The sequence below is a fragment of the Tubulanus polymorphus genome, unplaced genomic scaffold (genome assembly GCF_964204645.1).
Source record: "Tubulanus polymorphus unplaced genomic scaffold, tnTubPoly1.2 scaffold_69, whole genome shotgun sequence".
Lineage (NCBI taxonomy): Eukaryota > Metazoa > Nemertea > Palaeonemertea > Tubulaniformes > Tubulanidae > Tubulanus > Tubulanus polymorphus.
In genome coordinates, this window is record NW_027437476.1 from 23,362 (window position 1) to 47,014 (window position 23,653).

Consider the following 23,653-nt stretch of genomic DNA (forward strand, 5'->3'; position numbering starts at 1 on the left):
TATTAACCCAATCAGACACGCTACTTTCCATCTAGGTCCTATTTAATTTAAACACCATCAGAGGGGCCTGACAAAAACTTTTTGACCCCAGTATCAGGTACTATTCTTAAAGGGTAACTGACACTTTTTTTTAATTTCAAAATATGATGTATTCTATTGATCTATACACTCATCTTCAACCGTTCTGTTCAAAAATGTTAAGTTCACGCGCAATTTGTGATTTTATAACATGATTTTTGACCTCATTTCGTTGTTTACATCGCTTACTGTTCAGCATCGGCTAAATCAGCAGGGGCGCGCTGCAACGTCATTAACGGGACAGCTGAGAAATAGCCTAGCGTCTATAGAAATGCGTTGTTGAATTTTGAGGAAACTGCGTGTATTTTCTGTTATATCTCAATGCCTGATTGTTCTTCAGCTTTGAAACTGGCCAGGAAGGCAAAAGGATCTATTGTCTATTGCATAAACCTATTTCAAAGAATCAATGAGTAGGCCTAATTTGAATAGGCTAAATCCATCAAATTGAAGATGCAGATTTCAATGCACTGCGTAACGGTACACTATGCTAAGCTCTCAGCACTGTTACTGCTGTTCTACAGTTCACCTATACAAAATGTAGTTCAGCACCACAGGCACAAAATGTCTTAGCTGGTAGGGTAACTCCACGTAATTTCGGAAGGTATTTTCGGATGCGCTGTTTTGACGGATGATTTTCGACATGAACAAATGCCGTTGGAAGGTGGATATTTTTACAGCCTGATATTTCTGCTTCCAAATATTACTCCAGAATCGATTTGAAATATATCCATTAAAATAACTTACCAGTATGAGACATTTATAGAGACAACATAATTTCGGAAGCCCGGGTTACGTAATTTCGGAAATAGTCAACATAAATTCGGAAATGCATATATTCGTTATTTTTGTGTATGCGTTCTATGAAACTAGGCTAGAACGTATTTGGGTTATACTAATTGCTTCTACAGGGGTGGCAGCATTTAGTAACAGCTGGTTAGATCAGAAACATCTAGGGACAAGACACCATTTGGGTTCGAATCCCATAAATATTTTTTTTATCCGAGTGGAATTTCCAGCAATTGTATGAATTTCTACAGCCTACTAGATGGTGGATATGGTAATCCCAATTCACCAAGATAAAAGGAAGACCGTTAGAAATGCAGCAACCGTCGAGAAGGTACATGTAATAAACTGATTAACTAACATGTAATGTAGGCCTAAAAGGCGTAACAGAAAGTAATAAATTTTTATTGCACTATTTATAAACATTTTTAAGACTAGATGAGTAACAAAAAGAGTAACAAAAAACAAACATACATAGGCCTACATATATACACATACATACATACATAAATACATACACACATACATAAATACTTGGTAAATACATACATACATACACACATACATAAATATATACATAAATACTTGGTAACTACATACACGCATACATAAATACATACACACATACATAAATACATACACACATACATAGATACACGCACACGCACACACGTATATACAATACAATAGCAATACAACTTTAAGGCCTCTCTACGTAACAAAACGTAGTAAGCCTATTACATGCAAGCGAACAAATCGCAAGTCTTTGAAAATTCATCAACTTGAAATGCCATCTGCATCCTCGTATTTACCACCTCAGGCGGTTTCAAGTTGTTCAGTACATTCTCAACGGGATGCTCTTCGATAATATCCACATCGGGCCAAACGAATAAATTTTTCTTGCAGTGTTGTTCAAGAAACTGAACGGATATTACTTCTCCGAAGTCCAATATCTCTAGAATCTGCAAGCAGTTAAACATAACAATCACAGGAGAATTGTATTTTTCCTTTCAGATAAAATAATTCAGCCGATTAATACATACCACTCCAAAGTATAAGTGCTTCCTGCGCTTCTCACCTTCCTGATAAAGGGCAATATATGAACCTTCACTACAAAGTAAGTACCCCGGTACAAATAAATTATTCATCACTAGTGACTAGATATTTATATTTTATATTTAGAAGCGCAGCAAGTTATTTACCTTATGTTGATTTCGTAAACCATGTTGACACCACTTGTCTCAGGCACAGGATCCTGAAATTCAGAATTACACATTATAGCCATTCTCAATATGAAATTTTAATTAAACGGTTTAATTTTTGTTCAATAAACTTATATATAATTTTAGCCTACCGGTTACCGGGTACCTCAGTTACTCATATTACAAATAAACTGACGAAAGTGAACACATATAACATATTTTTTTACTCACATGAACTACGGCTAATTTTTCCTTGTCTGGTCTTGATGGAGCCTGAACAATAAAGGAATACAAAGTATGAATATTATTTTCATTAAATTTGCTCATTTCAAGAGATCTTTTTCAACTTACAGGATTAATGGAGCAAGTTCCATTTTGTGGTCTTGTTGAAGCCTGCAAGAGTTTTTATTAATTATTGAATTAATTTCTTTATGATGTGTGTTTTTCACCGTTTGATATGAATCGTAGAACTGTTCTTAAACTTACCGTTGTCAAACATTTCTTTTTCCTTCTTTCTAGTTTTTCCTTTTCTTTTTGTTCTTTCAACTTCTGTTTTGAAACCGCATTTGCATATGCATCATCCGCAGTTAGAATGAAATAACGCTTATCATCGCGTTTTCTTTTCTTTTCAGTTGGCATCAGTACGGGATAATCCAGCACATCATTGTCGGGATCAGCTAAGTACATCAAAATTAATCAGTAAGTATATGCAATTTGTTTGTAATTATATATTATTTATACTGCATATTTACATGGCGAATAAGTATTATCATTATTTTAAAAATGATCTTAACTCTTACCTGGGGATGAGTTATTTTCGATCGGGAAGCTATCGATAACTTCAGCTGATGATTTAGTTTTCAAAATTTTCCATGCTGAATACAGTGCATCATTAGTCAAGTCACAGCCTTCGGTGTATCGTTCTTCAAATTTTTTCTTCATTTCCGAGGAAATGGCTGATTCCATTGCCTTTAAGGCAATGGAATGACCATCGATAGTTATAGGCAGTGTCTACAAAATAATATGGTCAACCACTGATTGAGAAGATTATAAAACAATTCACAAATTAAAATATCTCATCCATTTGAAATCATCAATAAAATCTGCAATTATCATTTTGAAAAGGATATATTGTGCTTGGACTTGAGAGACTGAAAAAATCAATGATCATGAAAAAGGTTAGAAACTGTAACACACAATGCAACAAACACTCGAACAGGTCATTAGTCCAAAAACAATCTAAACAAATTAAATTAATCATAAAAAAGTTGAAGTGAAATTAAATCACTATTCACACCTCACGAAATGGTTTTTCAACTGTTGTCAATACATTAGATGCAGATTCCTAAGTAAAAAGTAATGTGAAGAAAATTTTTTTTTTTCATCTTTACATTTGATAATATATATGGAACTAGGTTCTCTTAGATATATTTTAGATTTTTGTGCAAGTTTTACGAGAAAAATACCTTCGATAATCCTGAAAATGGATCTTGCATCGTTTCAATTGTAGGATCTGATACCTATAACCCATTATAAAAAAAAACATGTAGGTACAGTTAACCTCAATTAAGGGCAATACGGGTTACTTATTATTCAGTAACTCACCACATCAGCAACTCTTGTGCTTGATGGTAAAAAAGCTTCCTTGGGAATGATCTCGGGATTGAATGGAAAAAGACCACATGCTCGAAAACCATTTATAAGGTTCTCCGGGGTTATACTGAGCCATGTTGGTCTGAAGATCTCAAAGAAACAACTTTTGTTCACTATACGTCCCGGATTTTCGTTATGAAAATTCAAACATAGGCGATTCCATGATGCTTTCAATGTCTTAAAGCATGATCTTCAAAGAAAGTGAAACATTAATTAGTCAGTTGAGGTCTAATTTCATTGGAAGATGTATTCTTTAATAAAATCTGTAAGAAGTGTGTTTACCGATCTAAAGGTTGCAACCAATGTGAGGTATGTTCTGGTAATTCTAACAGTGTTACTCCATTTTCTCTTGCCAGCTCGACCAATTCAAGAAAATTGTGGCTGTTATGTCCATCGGATATCAAAATCTGTGGACGAGCCGCTCCAATAGCAGGTAAAAAATTTTTCTTAAACCAAATCGTTGCAATTCCCTGTTGAAATCATGAATACATGAAATTTGACAATGCTTTTCACTTCAGGAGCCTGATTCAAAATGTGACTGACAACTAATTACCTGTTTCGTCCAACCACTCTCCGATACAGAAACTGTCGTACCTGCCGGTGCGTTCATTGTGTCAACTGAGAGTAATGATGCTGCCGTCTTGCCCTTAAAAATAACGTTAGGGGCCAGCATCTGCCCAGCAGCATTTCCACATGCCATGATCGTAACTGTTTCGCGATTGCCGCTGATTCGAGATTGAACATACTTGCTCCCTTTTCTGTAAATAAGAGTTTTGAAAATAAAATTTTCATCGTTATAACGTTCATTCCTAAATCTGTTGTTTTATGACTGTGGTATTGAGTTTCTGTATCTGGATGATTGCTGATAGTCGGAAATTAAAAATACTTCAACAACTCATTAGAATATTGCTGGGCTTAATAACTTGGGTTTGATAAGGGCTATTTATAGACCAACAGTTGAAGTATTTAAATGATAGGCTAATTTAGTTCAAAGCCTACCGTGCAACAATTTTTCCGGGGACATGAGAAAACTGAACGCCAGTTTCATCGAGATTCCAAATATGCATCGGTTGAGCATTTAGCAATACTTTTGTGGCCGATCTAAAGAACATTCCAACCTTCTTAACATTCATGCACTGATGTCGGATTGCCGCAGTGCCCTCTGGCTTTCGGAGTGCAACAGTGGGGTTTCTAGTTTTAAAGCCAGCCCAGAACTGGTCACTCGGGATAATCTAAAAGTAAAATATATATACCAGTATTAATTATAAGGGATAAACAACAACCTTTTAGTGAAAATCGTTGGCCTACCTGTTTAAATGGTGTCCCCCTTTTTAAGGCGAGATCACCCGCATATTTCAATAGATTTCCCTTTGAAAAACCGTAACCGAGGTCTGCACGGTTTTTCGCGAAATCCGCAAGTTTTGATTCATCTGCCTCAGACAGATTCGTCGGTCGACCTAGTTTCCTTCCTGCAGGAATTTTCCCACTTATTCGGTCATGTAATGTTGATTTTGGTACGCCAAAGTTTTTTGCTGCCGATAATATTGACATCCCATTCTGAACAGCCTCAACAGCTTCACCCATTTGCACTTCTGTCCAACGCCGATACACTTTTGACATACTTAAAAATAAAAAACATTGTAAATATCATGTTGATTATAAAAATAATAATAAAATGAATTCATTTTCTTTTATAAATAAGCCTTAATTATTTTCCTTAGTAAATATCATCACATGTTATTAGTTACAACCTGATCTCAGAATGGCATTTTCATAATTTAGGCCTACTGATAACTGTGTTATGGAGACTAGGTTATAGGCCTAGGCTCTGGGGCTAAAATGATGAATCAATTTGCATTTGTTTTCAGTATGCACTCTTTTGTGACAGTTATCTCAGAAAAAGGCCTGTTTGATGATAGACTACCGAGAAAACACACACAAATACCATCTATACATAAATTCGGAACTTCCGAAATTACGTGAACGAGCCAGAATAACCGGGTATACGATATCCGAAATTATGTGTAGGCGAGCGAGTTTCTAAAAATCGCTGATATTTCATCAATGACCGTATTCCAATAGCGAATGAATGTTTATAAACAAACTTTTTACTTCCTAGAACTTCTTAGTAGTGTTTACATAACAGCTGGCCGCGAAATGCCGTAAAAATGGGGCAATCAATAATGTACTTACATGACCGATTTTTATCTCCTGCTTCGCTGGTTTCGTGTGCCGGGAAGAAATGCGTACTACGTCATCAAAACGGCGCGGATTTCCGTGGAATTCCCAGGAAATACCAACCTACCTCCCCTTTTTCAAATTTAAGCTCGTCCGAATAGGTATTCCCTCTACGCGACTGCTGAGAGGCCGTAGAAGAAAACTTCCGAAATTACGTGGTCTTCCGAAATTACGTGGAGTTACCCTAAAAGTGCAGATTCGCACCTCTCGTGATTGACGCAATCTACTGAATTACAAATCACTGTTCTAACTTCAGAATGTCTCACAGAATCCAATGCAGTTATTTATTTTATGATATCTCTTCTAGAGAGCAGATTTTTGGCCCGGTTTTTTATCCCAGAATCGTGACGATCTTTCAGTAGGATGCCTTATTGGATTAGGAAATCTAAAGTTAAGATTTGTCTTAAGTTATAACTGAAACGATGTGAGGGTAATCAGTAGGCCTACATAAAACTAATCAAATTTTTGTCAACTGTCACTGGGGTTATTAATGCTAACCAAATTTCAAGATATCATCGTTGAAATAGACAAGAAATTTATATTTTCTTCCTCAAAATGAATGGGTCATGAAACATTGTTTCAGCAATATTCTAAACAAATCTTCACTTTAGATTGACCCATCCAATATGGCGTCCGGTTCAAAAATCGTGACGATCTCGAGACAAAATACAGGCTAAAAATGTACTTTCTAGTGAAGATACCATAAAATAAACCAGTGTACTGAATTGCTGATGACATTTTGGGTCTGAATCAGTGATATTTAATGTAGCCTAATTGATTGAACCATTTTAAGAGAGGTGCGGATCTGCACTTTTACCTCTTAGCCTATAGGACAGATTTTGATCTCAAAAATAAATAGGCCCTAAATTCATATTCATTTGCTATTTATCCTACTATTTTTCATAGGCCTAGGCCTGTATAATAGCTAGATATAGACTAGTGCCGAGCAGCAACCTGTCTGCCCAGGTCTTGGACGGTGTTAGGCAGACCAATCGGAGGGTCTGCGGCCGGGAGACAACCCAATCGAGGAGCATGGGTCTCATAAACATTAGTCATCACTCTAGTCTCTAATCGTCTACAATAATAATAAAACCATGTTTTGTCCTTACTTTTAACTTTTTCGATGTGGCTCTGTTTTTACCGTACTTTGTTTGTGGACTCGGAGGAGGCAGGTCGGACAACAAAATGAATCGGCTAGCTAGGCCTAATAATGTTACGAGCCCTTGAAGTGACACTTTAGATATGTGAAACTGGTACCACTGGGGTAAAACACGTGTAGCCGTGTAACTCAGCAGGCTCTAGCAGAAATTCAATCGAAGGATCTTAAATAGGGCCTATTAAAGCGGATACTCCACACACCGCTTCTACGGTGGCCGTGACGTACATAACGGTACAGTACGGTGATCCGTGAGTGCAAATCGTTGCACTTTTTTCTCTAAAGATCCCCTGCTAGATGCACCCCGATTTGATCGATTGCTTTCCAAAAGCGATTAGGGCCTGGTCTAAATGAGAAAAGCTGACGAAAAAGAATTCCAAAGCCAACTTGAAATTCATTGGATGTAGCTGCTCTTAATAAAAGGCCTACAAGCTGCAGGCCTATGAAGGCGAATAAAGGAGGGTACGGCCTAAACACTATATCGAACAATTAAAAATAACTTATTTTCAATTTCAGGTGTCGGATAATATTCACTTAGGGATTAACCTCGGGACGGCAGAGGAAATTTAAATATTCTTTTCTTAAATCCCGTTATTAAGCGCTTGATCATATCATATATCACATATTTTAAAGATTTTATTAACTTCCTATATTTATTGTCTAAGTTTGCGATTACGTACTGGTACTTTTTATCTTTTAATATTTATTGTCATAAATTTGTACCGTCGGAATTATATGGGCATTTTTAACATCCAACCAATCTATCACCTAGGGAAAACTCAATCAACCACTACGCGCGTAGCCTCCATTTAAAACGATTTGACGAGCGCCTCCCAAGAGAGGACTGGACTAGGTCTATAGGCTCTTGAAAAAGTTGGTTAAAGATAACCGGCGGATACAAGTCAACTATCCATTATGGTTACTCTAACCATGGACGTATATACGTCCATGCTCTAACCAACTTTTGACTGAGCAACTCACCCGAGATGGTACAATAGGCCTAGGCTAGACTAAATAATGATTATATTTTCAACTCACATATCGTCAAACTTATTTCACTGCTACCACAATCCATCTCCTTAATGTTGTAGATCAACTTCAGTATAACCACACGCCTTAATCCCAAAAATTTGACTGAAATGGTAAAATATTTCAAAATTGAACACAAGGCATGATACAGACAATCAATCATCCAAATCGAATACCCGGTATCTAGATCAAATTTATGATAAAACAATGTTGTTGGCCTTCGTGTGAAAAATTAAATCGAGACTCTAAAAGAAAACCTTACTTACGCGGACGCGAAACGGCTCGTGGAATGAGCGGAATGAGTGGAGTGGGAGTTCCAATGCAATCGCGTAGTGCGCAACCAATCATGTACCCGTATATTCATAGGCGCTATGCCTAAAACGTATCATGTGAGATAAACGCCAGAAGCGGGCAGGCATTCTTTATCACTAGGGGCCTAGATACTGAGTTAATGGCTAGATCTTGTTTTATTCGATCATTAGGAGAAACCCGGCGGAATGATCCTTAAGGCCTTTTTGAGGGCACGGATTATGGGAGGATAACAGGGAAAACGCAATTTTTTCATTATTCTATTAATTTTCAATAAAGTATTTTCCTGACCGAATCTTGAAAACATCCAAAAATTAGCGAAAATTGTTTTTAAATCAATTCAAATGCTGGGGAAGAGAAGCAACATATATGAAAGGCTGAATCCAAGAACATGTCTATCGCACTTTTGAGCCCAAACGTCTACTTTTACTTAATAGTCACTTGAGAACAATAAGCAATTAACTATATCGGCTACTTTTCCAGTAGTATACATTTCAAAACAGTCACTCTGAAATTGTATTCCTTTCAATTCGGTTGGTTTTCTAAAGTGGCTGTTTGGAATAGTCTACTATTGAAAAGTGACCATGAAAACATCTGGTTGCGATAGTGCACACAAGCAGTAGAGGTGACTGTAAAACCACTCGCCTGTAAACAGTGACTTTGTGATAGTAACTCCTACTATAACGGCTGCTCCAAAACATATCGTTTCTAAAAGTCAGCTATTGAAAAGTGACCATTTTGAGATCGCTTGCCAGATTCCCTGTTATATATACACTGTAGCAACATATGCTTCAGATTTGCAGTGATACGTGACAATATAAACATACTGAGAAACTCTACTCACGCTGTATAGTTCTATTTAGAGTGACTCAGTTAAGATCTGAAGATATTGTAGATACTCTTTGAGGATGTGAAAAATAATAAAATAATACGCCAAAATGTACGGTGTTCGAACTTCGCTGAATCGATGAACCAATGATCATTTAAGATAATTATCAGTTTTTTCCAACTAAACTCTTTTTCACAAATTGTCGTAAAATAATAACTACTAATATGTGGCACCATATTCGACGACAGAAGTGCATTCAGAGTAATAACGTTACCAATACTTGAATTCCGATGCGAATGCGGGCTAGAACCAACAAAGGTACCGATTTAAGGTGCAGATATACAGGGAATCCCTATCATAGCGACCAACACGGTTGTATATCGCTTCCGTGCCGAAAAGTGAATAATTTTCAACCTAAACGACTACAGGACCCGACGAAGTCGAATAAAATACTCTAATCCGTTAACTGTAGATAAATGAAGAAATTCCACGATAGAATTTTGTATCATAAAATTTACTAAGTTAACATGTTCTTGGATTCAGCCTTTCATATACTCAGGTCGAAATTTAGAAAATAATTTCAAATCCAAAATCAGAATTTCAAATCCTACGTTGTAGATTGAGTTAAAGTGAGATCTTAATTAGTCTGAATGTAGGCTAATAAGTGGAATGATTCATACCTTTAAAGAATAAATGATACGTGATATTGTGCAAATGTGATATGTGAATCCTTCATATACAGAGTCGATTTGCAAGCTTTAGATAATATTTTCTAGAAAGGATTCATGCCACGAGCAATCATCTCAATGACATAAATGCTCGTAGATTCATGTGACAGGTTTGAGGCCTCTGGCAACGGATAATGCCAGATTGCCAAGAAAACAAACTTTGAGTAGCCTATAATCAGGTCGCCATTAAGTATCTCAGCAAACATAGGCCTAATGCTTGTTGATTTTATAACAAATAATAGGTGAGAAGCTTCCTCAGACCAGAGCAACCAGGTTTAACTACCATAAATGATAAAGAGAAACATGAAAATAATCTTAGATATTATTCTAATATAGGCCTTTATCTGAAGAGATCGTTTCGCAGATCAAATCTATGTGTATAACATGTCATGATTATTCATAAAATAAAAAAGACAAATTAAGAAAGTACATGTATAATATTTCATAAACTTGATTGTTTTGCTATATAGGCCCCGTAACGAGCTGAAAATCGTGCTGTGCACGTTGCGTCCGCATTATTCGGTATATGGTCAAAATGTCCCCGGGAAAAATTGTCCCCAGAAAAAATGTCCCCAGTCTATCATTACTCACTTGGTAATGTAGTTAATTTCACATCATAATAACTCCAGAGAACAAACTTGGTAAAATATTTGATAACAATTTAAACATTTTATGACAAATAATGGCTCTACTATGATTTAATTATATTTGCATTTTAGATTTAAAATGTTCCTAAATTTGACGTATTAATTGAAGAAACTGTGCATCTACTTTATAACTTTTCATAATTTTTTCTATTAATGATGTGTAATTTAGCAAATGGCGCATTCAATTCAACAGTAAAATCTTCTTAAATTTGACGTATCATGTAATGAGTTCACGTGTTCTCAATAGGCAAAATTGATTAATGCCAAAGGCCTATAATTCTCATAGTCACTCAATGAATTCTTTTTTTATGGTTAATGTGCAATTTACTCGGTGTTTTGATGTAGTTGTTTGATGTGAAACTTGCTAAATTTTTCATTGGATAAAATTAACCCATCTTCAAGGCATTCAAAACCTCAGAAAGGCAAATATCAATAAAAACCATTCCGACTAAATGACTTTCGAATTCCCGCCTCGATCGATTTGCTGCTCGTCGAGAAATTCACGATTCACATGTACCACAAAATTCACGAAATCACGCTGATGTTATATCATATATTCACGTGCACCAGTGCCTCTCACTATTATCAATCGATATTGCATTAGGCAGGCGGATCCAGGGGGTATCGGGGGTTTCGGAACACCGTCGAGCTTTGTCCATGCTCCTGGACTATCCCTCAATCTATTACAAGTTTAGTATAAAAGTTACTTTGTGTCATATTAGTGAAATATTAAACTTCATTCACATGGCAAAATGTCCCTTTCTTCTCAGTTTTGAGTTCGGCCTATTGAGTGCTCTTAATTTGGAACACCCTCGAGAGAGGACCCTGGATCCGCCCTTGATAAATCGGTTGTAGGTAAAAATCCCCTGGGTAAAAATCCCCTAGGTAAAAATCCACAAATATTCAAAGTAGGTAGAAATCCCCACTTGTTGAATTTCAAGGACATTTCAAAGCAAGATGTTTCTCCAATTTTGTTCGTTTGCAATGAGACTGAAATATGTTTAAACTGTGCAATGAAATCTTTTGTTGCGATAAATTCTTAAGAACATTCTTAGAATAAAATAAATAATTGTTAGAATAAATAAGAATAATGAACTTTTTATTTGTAATATCTTAAAATTCGAACTGGAATATTTTGAACTGTGAACTCTTGTTAACTTGTGGTATATTTCAGCTGTGCGATGCCATGAATTATTAGAAATAATGTACTTTTAATTTGAACTATTTTAGATTTAAGCTAGTGTAATTTAATTTGAACTATTTTAGATTTAAGCTAGTGTATTTGAAATGTGCGATGAACCTTTTCATTCAGTTATGCGATCACTTTAAGTACTAATTGAGTATCAATGAACTGTTAATTTGTAGTGTTTTAATTCAAATAGTTTAAACTATAGTTTGTATGCTCATGATATCCTTATGGTGTTCCACAGAATAATATGAATAAATTGGATATATGTATCAATAATATGAATTGATTAACCTAAAGATTGTATCTACTTAGACTGCATTCGAAAGGAGGGGGATTTTTACGTACCTACTTCGAAGAATTGGGTATTTTTACCTAGGGGCTTTTTACCGCTAAACCGATATAAATCTTGTCACAAAATCGTTTCACTATTCATTATAGCTAAAATTGTTTCACTGGCCCCCAATGACCCCCACCTGTTTTAGCGTATAAAAATACGTTCCGGTATAACCTGGCGCGGGCCTGCTGTTGAATGTTAGCAATCTCTATTTCAAAATCGATGATTTCAAAGATCATGTTAGTTCGCTAGATCTACGAGCACTGAAACGTTACTCGTGGGCTAGATCAACTTTCATCAATTCTTCCACAAATAAAATGAGTCGCAAAACGAAGACAATTTTCGACAAAACGGCACGATTTACTAACATGGCACCCATTTCATAGATTAACCCAGGGCCGGGGTACTCGAGATATTTGTGGATTTTTTTAAAGTCACCTCGGGCCATCATATATGACCTAATAATCTTAAGTCGCAATGAAACATTCTATAATATGATCATGAGACAGTAGGCATTAGGTTTAAAATAATGTCATTTTTATGCACGTAGCTTGGTAAAAGGCACAGATTATCCAAGGTGAACATTGTGAAACACCACGGCAAATTTGAAATTTTTGAAAACTATTAAAGTTTTTCATAACATAAGAATATACATACATATAAGAATATATATACATAAGTATCTTATTGACTTTTGCTGTGAAATCAAATTTGGACGGTTTTTTATCCGGGAATTTTACCTGAGGACATTAACCGGGGGATTACGTATTAGGCCTACCTGTTATCGATAAAAATATATATCTGAGTTGAAAAATGAGTGTGCGTTTTATTGTTTCATAATTTTTTTTGGAATATGCACATGTCCTTAATCTTCTAAAATGAATTTACTTTTTATTTCTATAGGCGTTGATGAATATAAAAAACTCATAAACTGAAAAGAAAGATCTTTTCGGTTTATGAGTTTGCAGAACTTTACTTGTTCTATGATTTAAAGTAAATGACACGGGCGTTTTTAGACCACAAAATTGTATTTCATTCATTCTTCAACAAAAGATCACATGAGGCCAAATATAAAACTGAAGACTGGCGGACTGTGCTTATACATGTATCGTTTATGGTAGATACTCGTTCCAGATGTTAGCATTTCCCGCCGATTGCCACAAGGGATAAGAATAGCATTGTAGCCAGCTGAAACCACACACGAAAATCTAAATAGCAGCAGAGCGGAGACCTTCCCGTAGGCCACATGGTGCACTGTAAACAACGCTCAAGTTTGACCTATGCCGTATCTGAGACCGTGTACTCTAAAATGCTGAGAGCTCCCGCCGTAGAAACATATTTTATTCTAAAGCCTTTGCAAATTTTGTCAGTTTTACAACCTGTATAGTATATCCTGTGGTGTGAATATGTCAGCTGATGTTCATGTCAGCATCCAACATCAAAGTGATATTATGATCTTGTGACTAAAAATACGTATTTCACTATCTTGATATTCTTATCATAATCGCAAGTTCCAGACGTATTAAAAGAGGAATAATTTCATTCAAATTTTGAAAAATCGAACAAAAACTGGTTCTATTGAAAATATGGATTTTCTGTTTAGCGGAAATTATGAGCATTTATGAAATGTAACGCATTAACAAATCTCAGTGTTGTTCACGGCGTGAAGACCATACTACTATTCTATTTTGGGGGTAGATTTTCCATGGACCCAAACTCTGTGAAAATATGGTGAATAAAGTAGCTTTTTGTAAAACACATATTTTTCGACCAAACCTTTAAAAACATTCTAGCTGCGCAACCGCGAAATATTTTCTTCGGGCCTGGTTCGCTTAAAATTAAATACCTGGCTTGTTGTCGTGTGAGAACAATGGTCACGATTTTAGTTATTTACCCCCTAATGATATTGATCGTAAACGATTGGATTTTTAGAGCAACCGGTTAAAATGCCGTCTCAATATTTGGCCAATACGTTTTGATCTTCGGCATATGTCTATCCACACCAGGGACGGATCCAAACCGTGTCACGGGACGGCCAAAATTGTTTGTGCCCTTCGAAAATCTATTTGATTATAAGGTTATTTGGCCCACACGGCCGTTAGAAGCTATGGACAACGCCTGGTTCAGGGGTCATAACATTTGATACGTGACATGTGACGTCTTTATTATATATTGATATAGCCGGGCCTCCTGCATGTTCTATCTAGCGAGGACCCCATTATCAAATAGTTAGGCCCGCTAGGCTGTTAGAGGTTGGGCAACACAACCCAGATCACAGAGGAAAAAACCATAAATATGGATTCCCGTTTTTTTGTATGCAGTGAAGTTTGTATTTCATGACCAGAATAAAAATTTTTTGCGTAAACAATTATATGATTTATTGTATAGTTTTTAAAAATCCTTGTCGACTCGATTCAGCTTGCGACTTAATGAAATACTGAACTTGTAACATGTGCTCTCAAAGTACGATCTATAGCTATTGTGGGATAGACCTACGAGCAATTGTTAGATAATTGCTCGTAGGATAGACCTTCCGTTTTATATCACTACTCTACTATCATAGACCGGTCTAAATTTCGTCGTGTGAACGCGCCTTATCATATTTGATTGTTCGAGGTTCCTGAAATCCCCGATCGGTTGTACTCGATTCTGAATAATGAAAGAGTAATAAAACAAAGAGCAGAGGCATACGGGATTTTCACGTGGAGTGGGGGTGTTTTTAGGCGGATTTCGCTGCTCGTCGTCCCAAGAAACCTTAAAAATTAGTCCTATTTTCATGCATTCTGATAATCACGATTCAAAATGCACCTTGTATGCCTACTTTGCAGTAAAGCGTTGAAAGACTGGGTATAGATAATAAAGAAAGATTTTCAAAAGTTAATCATTTGTTGATTTACGTTAAAACTCAAGTTAGTCTCTTTCGATTTTGGAACCTTCTTCTTCACATGTCATGTTATTGTTACACCTTGGATCAGTAATCATATGGTTACACTGCACATGCACTATATCCGATACAGTTGATCAGCAAGCGTATTAACCGAATTGGTTTACTAGGGAAATGAGACACTGTTCGAACATTTATCGTTTTAACGAATTGTTCGTATCATCGTGTTAGTTCACAGTATCAAACTACTTGTATTTTTACTAGTAATTTGTGTACCGATACATTCCACTATGTTATAAGAATTAACAAAATCGTATTTTATTCAATGACAATCATGTTCCTGACGATGACTGTCTTTGTATCCTACAAAGATATGTTTAACCGTTCAAATTATTAACAGCTCCTGCGCGTATATATTCGTCTTGAAAGTACATATTTCTATGATGAATCTTATCTTCAATCTTATTTGTATGAAGAAATGAAATGTTGTGTAAACCTCATTCATCAATTTGACTTGTTAGATATATGAACGAAATGATGAGATAAAACTGGAAATGATATGGAGAAAAATTTCAACAATGTGCCTGGGTAAAAAGGCTTTGTAGCCGACGAATATGGCTATGCGGTGTAGAGCTCTAAAGTTAGTGGATTACATGTGGCTGTTTACTTAGGACGCCATACAATTAGGTTTTTATGCGAAATATATTCATTTTCTTGATTCGCGGAAAGTTCGGTGATAAGTCCAGCCCTTGATAGAACGCGTACAAAACGATTTTAGCCCATTTTTAACACGGAACAAGCTTTTCTGTTCGACTTCCTGTGAATTTTGTCTAGTGGAGGTATATTAAATGTGTATTTAACCGATTTTTTTTTCGAGTATCAATTCCTTTTCTGAAGACATAGCAGCGATCTTAGACACAGAATGAATAATGAAAAAATGATTCTCCAAAAAGTTCATCGAGCAGCAATCTCCCGCATAATATCCACCAACCCCCTTGATTTTGACGATTTTACTCTACTGTAAATTCTATCATTTATCTTAACTGGGTCAAGGAAGTGTAAGTTTCCGGACTAGGTCAACTACGTACGTACCATCTGTTTGGCCGGAGTCTGAATGCGCGCACTTTATTTCGAGTGGTCGAGAAGTCGCACGAAGCAAAATCGGGTAGCAGCTTTTCTTAAAAGTTCTAATAATCTATCGAGATGTGTAGCAAAAGTGATTCAAATGGATGGACATTTTTGTATGCGGATGGCTTAACGAAAAAGGTCATGTTAAGAATCGGAATGCAGGTTGTCGGTCAAGTGAAGAAGTTGCGTTGTGATAAGACCACGAATGACGGATTCATATCGGTAAGTGACTTTAGATTCATTGTCTTAAGAAATTCACCATGTAAATGAATATGAAAAATTCGGTTAGCGGTAAAAATTCCCAATTCTTCAAATAGGTAAAAATTCCCATTTTTTGACTTAGAGTGTTAGTAGATACAATCTTAAGGTCAATGTAGTCAAATTATTGATACAATTTAATTCATATTCACATTTACTGTACGGTATAACATGAATATCATGAGCATTCTAATTATCGTGCAATTGAAATTAGAAAATACTACAAATTAACAGTTTATCAATACTAAATTAATACTAAAAGTTATCGCACAGCTCAAATATATCGCAAATTGAAAAAGTGTTCATCGGACTTTACATTACGCTAGGTTGAAATAAAAATAGTTCAAATTAGTAATTCATCGAAGAATTCAAAGTAAAATATACAACAAGTCAAAAGGATTTCACAGTTCAAAAATATTCGAGGTCAAATCTATAAATACTAGGATAGAACCTGTCCTGGACACGGATTTTATCATGATTGAGTTTGAGTTGATTATTTTCTCATCTTGAAAATTGGTCCTGCTTATTGAAATCATAAATTTCGAAATCCACTAATTTAAATACTGGTTTTTCTCCACATAATCAATTATTATCCAGACGTATCAACTCTACTTGATTTTGGTAAATGTCACTATGTGTCACTCTGTTATCGCCACCCTCTTCAGTCCACTTCACTTAGTTACATAATTTGTTTTTACTCTGAACTGTTTAGAATTGCTGTGGTTTCCACGGTACCCCTTGGTGTTTTATTGCTTGGTCTGTTTATCTTTATAGTTTTGACACACTGCTTCTATTTTAGATCCTGTGAGTTAATATGCTTTGTTACTTGTTTTTCTGGTCATTCCATCTGATGATGGCTGTTAATCAACAGCCGAAACGTTGTGGTTTCATAATAATAAATTGAATCGTATAATTTTAAATGCGAAGTGTGGGATTTCTTCATTTTTTATACGTAACGTAATATATAGTGAGTCACTGCTGTATAGGAAAGTTTCAGTTACCAGGCGCCTTGCCATTTTGAGGCGGTCCCACAGGTCCCGCATTATTGCACATATTTTACAGGGTAACTGACACTTTTTTAAAGATTTTCTACTATTCAATACTTTTCTACTATACAATAAGGCTAGGTGATTTCATAATTGGAAAAATCTTTTCAATCTAGTCAGAATTGATGATTTTGATGTTCGCGCACCTGTTCAGTGTATACATTGCTTCTGCTGAACGCGTGGTACTGTGTCTATTAATAGAACTACGTCACTAAAGTGACGGCTCGGAAATGATGTCTATAGAAATGAATAGGAAATAAGCTATAAAAGCAAGCAATTCAACAAAAAAAAAGCAATTCAACTTAATTTTATACCTATTTGGCATTCGAATTGAGCCAAAATGCCTCTTGATTTTGAAAGTCTACATATTAATGATTATAATTAGCTGTTGAACGGACCATATCCGTTCAAACTAAGCGCAAAAATAGGATTTGAATAGCAATCCATGGCATTTTCTAGTAGACAGCAAGGAACACGGATGTTTAAATCATCGTTTTGTATTATCATTTAGTGATAGTAAGTATGATCATGGTTAGATCTAAGAATATTTTCACTTATGAACTGATGAAACTTAGACAGAATTAGCCGCAAGAACAATTTCAATTCCTTTCTTGAAATATACCTCGTATTGGTAGCGGCTTTGGTCACAAAATTAGAATATTTCCTCATCCATCCTATTTTAAAACTTAGAAATAATGTTTGTGAAAGATTTGTGATGTATCTATCAAAACTCTTCTGCAGCGTGAAACTTTAATCGAAAAACATTATTCCTTTGAATATTTGTTGTAAAGGCTGTAGAAATTTATTAAAATTTTTTGTAGTGTTAGTTTTAAAACTACTTAGTCTTAAATGACTATGAAAAATAGTAAATAGTAAACGAATATGAATCTATTTATTCTTTAGCGAGATCGAAATCTGTGATCGCTTATAAGACACTTAGTATAGTATGCTTGTGGTGCTAAACTATAGGTGAACTATGGAGCAGCAGTAACAGTGCTGAGAGCTTAGCATAGTGTATTAGCTTCATAGCTGCGGATTGAAATCTGCATCTTCAATTTGATCGATTTAGCCTATTCAAATTACTCATTGATTCTTTGAAATAGGTTTATCCAATAGACAATAGATCCTTTTGCCTCCCTGGCCAGTTTCAAAGCTGTAAAACAATCTGGCATTGAGATATAACACGCAAACACACGCAGTTTCCTCAAAATTCAACGCATGACGCTATTTCTCAGCTGTCCGGTTAATGACGTTGCAGCGCGCCCCTGCTGATTTAGCCGACGCTGAACAGTTAGCAACGTAAACAACGAAATGAGCTCAAAAATCTTGTTACAAAATCACAAATTGCGCGTAAACTAAACATTTTGGAACAGAACGGTTGAAGATGAGTGTATAGATCAATAGAATACATCATATTTTGAAATAAAAAAAGTGTCAGTTACCCTTTAACATTTTCTAAAGTAAAACCTTTAGCGCGATTAATTGTCGTCCATCCCTCTTTTGACACAAAATTTAAACTCATGAATCGTTAGAAAGGTGACAATTTCTATTTTCCGATGGTGTTTATTTAATTTTTCTCGGCTGCAACAATCGAACACAGTTACAGTTAAGATATGTCACTTTTAGGGAGGCACCTAAAAAAATTGGTAGTTTTGTGTCGTTGGCTGAATGAAAATAGAAATGGTCACCATGCATTCTGACGATTCATAAATTGAAATTTTGTGCGTAAAGCCCGCCGCACACGGCACCGAAAAAACGTTTTTTCCTCGTGAAAAAAATTTAAATCATATATTGATATAATGTATATACTCGAATTTATTTCAAATCTTAGAGATTTCTCCCATAAATTTGATAATTTACAAACGATTTTATTCATTTATAACAAAGATTGTTGTATATCATGGAGAAAATAAGCAGTTATCTTGATCACTGTGTTGCGGGGCGTGGGTGGCATCCTGTATACGCAACTAAATTGACCTTTTGAAATCTAGATCTTTAATTACATCGCAATATGATAACAAGTTTATCTCATTTGATAGCTTTTACTCCAATCAGGGACTAGCGAGTGCAAGGAGAACATTATTTGTAGATCCATTGTGGAAGATTCCGGCGTCGATCTCCGTAATTATGTAACAACTCATGATTCGGTGGAATGTCATATTTCGCGTAAACTTCCAATGTGTTATTGCCATCGTTTTTTATAATACAGTTAGCGTTTAACTTAGAATGGTTCAAATATGCACCTGGATTATCCTCTATGGCCAAAAGTGTTCCATTTTTATCTCGACTACCATCGAGCCAGAGATTATTGCCCATATCATACATTGTTACGATCTCTCCGTTGCGTTGGTAGACTTTTTCGCGTTCTATTCCCTCTTTTTTACTTATTATCATACCCTTGTATTCGCAAATGAATTCACCGGCTTTGATAAATCGCGAAGAAATCGCCCCGTGCCCCTTTTCCTTGCATATAAATTTGTATTCCAACTTAACATCCTGTCTTTTTTCACCAACGTCGTCATTTTTTATATCTGCGGACCTATGTCTTGTCACCTTCGTAGTTTGAACCATATAACCGCGTTGTTTGTGCGAACAATATTTCCAGCCACGGATACCTGCCTCAGTTGACAATTGCTGAAGTAAAAGATGAAAGTGATAGCTATTTTATAATCTATGAAAAATTATAATCTAGATAATGATTTTGATAACTTCGATTCAATTATAACATACCCTACTGAATCTTTGAAATCCTTTCCCGATATCAATCAACTTTGGTTCACATGTTTTGATCTTAAGCCATGCTACGAACTCCATATGAAGTTCACGAGTACTCGTGATATTTTCATCGCTTTTTATTTGTTCATCACAAAATTCCTTCAAGAAGGGAATACTTGCTTTGACGTCGTTCGGAAAAGTTGAGCCTCCGTGGTGATGTCTTGCTCGTGGCATTTTCTCCTCATTAAAATGCCGACAATGACGTACGGTAACCTGTCTGCGCGTGGGCGTGTTTTGTGTGTATAATAGCTAGTGCGGTACACTATTCGACGGGGTTGATTGATGCGTACACATTGGAATGATTTGTCCAATTCAAGCGTACACGTTGATTCACATTGATTGCGCAAATACTTTTGATAGAATGTATGTATATATAGTAATAATCCCCTGGTAAATATCCCCCCCCCCCCGGTAAAAATCCCTCTCAACGGGTAAAAACCCATTTCAGTTTTCTATCATATTTAAGTATAAGTCCTAAATGAAAATAGATTATACTTTTTAACAATAATATTCAGGAATATATATGTAAACCGCCTATCCCAAAGAGGAATATCGGTAGCCAATCTTTTAGCTTTATCTCACCAACACTATAATCTTACCAATATATATTCGGGTGAGCGAGTCGATTCAAATAAGAAAAAATAAAAAAAGGAAGACTTAAAACATATTTTTGATGAAATTTAAAACTGGAAATGATTTAGCTAAAGGGAATATTGTATTTCAAACTGTTATGTTGAACATTTTTTCGTGAAGCGCTCTGAGACATTATGAGATTTAGCGCTAAACAATAATAAATTTTGATAATGTGATTTTTATGCACATACGTAGCTTAGTAAAAGTCACAGATTATCCAAGGTGAATATTGTGAAAAACACCACGGCAAATTTAAATTTTTTTATCAAACTATCTAAGTTTTTCAACATAAGAATATCGAAGTATCTTATTGTATTTTGCTGTGAAATCCAATTATTAGGGGATTTTTACCGGGGGTTATTTATCGGGGGGGGGGGGGTTGACCTGTTACCGTTTTGATAAGCACGATCCACACAAAAATATATACTATATGTCGGTACTGATTAAGACGCAGGGGTGGATCCAGAGGGGGTTCGCGGATCCGAACTTTAGACCAAGTGCCCTTTCGAAAATCACATGTGGATAATTCCACACGACATTGATCTATGACGAAAGTCCACACCGGCCATAGGCCTATATTTGATACATTTTTAAAATATCTTTTCTACTGGACTGTGAAAAAAGAAGGGATCAAGCATTGGTTCTTTTCTTTGTTATTCAGTTAGGTTAAAATGTACATAGTTCGCTAGTTTGAACCGAGAGGTGGTGTAAAATATATATGATCGAATATCAATTTCGGGGATTTCGATTAAAACTAGAACACCAAGTAACTGATGCATAATGGCATAATATTTTTCTGTGAAACAACTAACAAGAAATCTGGATAGATTTACAGAATGTCATGAAATGCCCAATCAAGAAACAATATAGGATCTCGGCGCATTCGCTTGTCGCCTGGTTTTTTTTCATGGGTGTCATACAGCTTCTTGGAACTAATTTTCTTGTTTAGAATATCTGTAATAGGCTACTCCTCTACAAACCAAAATAAAACCTCTATAAATCAAAACTCGTAAACAAACAGCTCACGGGACTAGATAAAACATCTCATTTCACGATAAAAACTTTTACTAATGGTAATGTCACCTCTTATCGTCTAGTTCTTTTCCTTGTAGATTATTCTAAGATCGAATGAAGTCAAATGTTTAGCGCTGAATGACTTCAGGTTCCGAACTTCTAGTGGTACTTTCACGCCACAAGCATCGGAGTCGCGGACGATCTTCAGTCGAGAATTTAAACAAAACTTCTCGGTCCAATCAAGATATGTTGTTGATGAGACGGATAATGGTAAGTATAGCGTCTTAAATCTAAATTTGTTTTCATTTCTTTCTATCCACTAAGCAGGCGCAGATCCAGGATTTTTCCCAGGAGGGGAAAAATGTTAATGTTAAACTGCCGACTAAAATCTCTAATCATAGGGGCCTATTCGGCATATTGTTTGGCCAAACATAAGATGATATGGTACCATCGGAGCCATCGGATATTTTAAGCTGGTTATAGGTTTTTATGATAGGTGGGTCGTTTAGGTCGCCCTTAGTCATCATTGGCGAATGCGCGACTCATTTGAGCTACTAAACTACTATTAGCAGCGACCGTCAGCGAGACCCCGATATGTTGTCAGTTGCATCTATGGGTAATCAGACTGAATTACTCCAAGGTTGCATTGGCCCGAGCATGTTTACAACACTAGCCGCGATCACACAAGTGTTTTTGGGCCGGGCCACCCGAGCCAAATTCTAGCACGAGACAAATGATTGCGTTTGAATTGCAACTGGTACCGGAAAAAACCCCACTTCGCTTTGTTCGAGCATTGTTTTAGTATCGATTGAATGGTTTGCGTGTGAACGCACTCTCTAATTAGGCACGGGCCAAATCGTCTCCGAGTGATCGCGGCTAATGTCAGCGACGAAAAATACCAGTGGCGAGTTGCGCACTAATGAGCATGGCGTCTGAACGACATCACTCGTTGCTGAATGCACGGGGTTTTTGTCGACCGAGCGCTTCTGCGTCGCGATCGCTCCAAGGCTGACCTACCCCGGGTATATGACCTATATGACCTCTAAATAGAATAGGTTTAAATGCAACATTGCAACAAGCGTTTCAATGCTTGAAACAATAAATTTTCAATATCAAAATCACTTATAAATAATTAGTGTGGATGTCAAATAAAAAACTGAATATTTTTGACGCTTATGCTTCGTTGTATGAATACGCAGAATTCCTTTTTCTAGGCATCGCTCCCTCACTAACTGAAGAACAGCCCGAGTCATCTGTTTATGGTAAATTATATTCCATTAATATCGACCCAAGCAGAAGCACAGTTTTATCTGCACTTAACACGAAAATGTCTTAATGTTTTAGATTTTGGACACGATATTCCAGAACATTTTACAAGTAAGTAGAGTATGATGGATGCTTTAGAAGCTTCATTAATGCAATCCCTTTAGCATTCAAACATACCATATTCAACAATTAAGATTAATCAATCCATAACGATTAAATTTTAAAATATTTCCTTTATAATTCCTCAATTTTTAATTTCCGTTATAGGTCAATCAGTTGAATCAGCGAATGAAACGAGTGAAAGTGAGTACCGGTAATTGTAAAATGAAAGCAGAATAATGACGCCTAATATGTTTTATATGTAATGGGTTTATCAAATTACTTGAATTATCATATGAATAACATGTTTCCTGCCCACAGGTCAAGAAATCGAACCTCAGACATCGCGTGAGTTACTAGCAAGTACGTTATATT

General features: G+C 36.0%; 1 protein-coding gene and 1 long non-coding RNA gene across 3 annotated transcripts; one reads left to right on the forward strand and one right to left on the reverse strand.

Moving 5' to 3' along the window:
* Positions 1 to 659: 659 nt before the first annotated feature.
* Positions 660 to 4,367, forward strand: LOC141914664 (uncharacterized). Of its 2 annotated transcripts, XR_012620873.1 has the most exons (6): positions 694 to 739; positions 1,116 to 1,195; positions 1,876 to 1,978; positions 2,696 to 2,762; positions 4,073 to 4,149; positions 4,235 to 4,367. It is a non-coding gene; the product is annotated as an uncharacterized LOC141914664 (long non-coding RNA). The 2 variants fall into 2 exon arrangements; XR_012620872.1 differs by having other exon boundaries at positions 660 to 1,195.
* Positions 1,484 to 3,050, reverse strand: LOC141914663 (uncharacterized). Its single transcript, XM_074805919.1, has 7 exons — positions 2,864 to 3,050; positions 2,550 to 2,740; positions 2,415 to 2,456; positions 2,295 to 2,336; positions 2,064 to 2,116; positions 1,905 to 1,971; positions 1,484 to 1,823 (listed from the first exon to the last, which is right to left on the reverse strand). The coding sequence occupies exons 1-7, from the start codon at positions 3,027 to 3,029 to the stop codon at positions 1,599 to 1,601; spliced, it is 786 nt and encodes a 261-aa protein (XP_074662020.1). The 5' UTR covers positions 3,030 to 3,050; the 3' UTR covers positions 1,484 to 1,598.
* Positions 4,368 to 23,653: the final 19,286 nt, after the last annotated feature.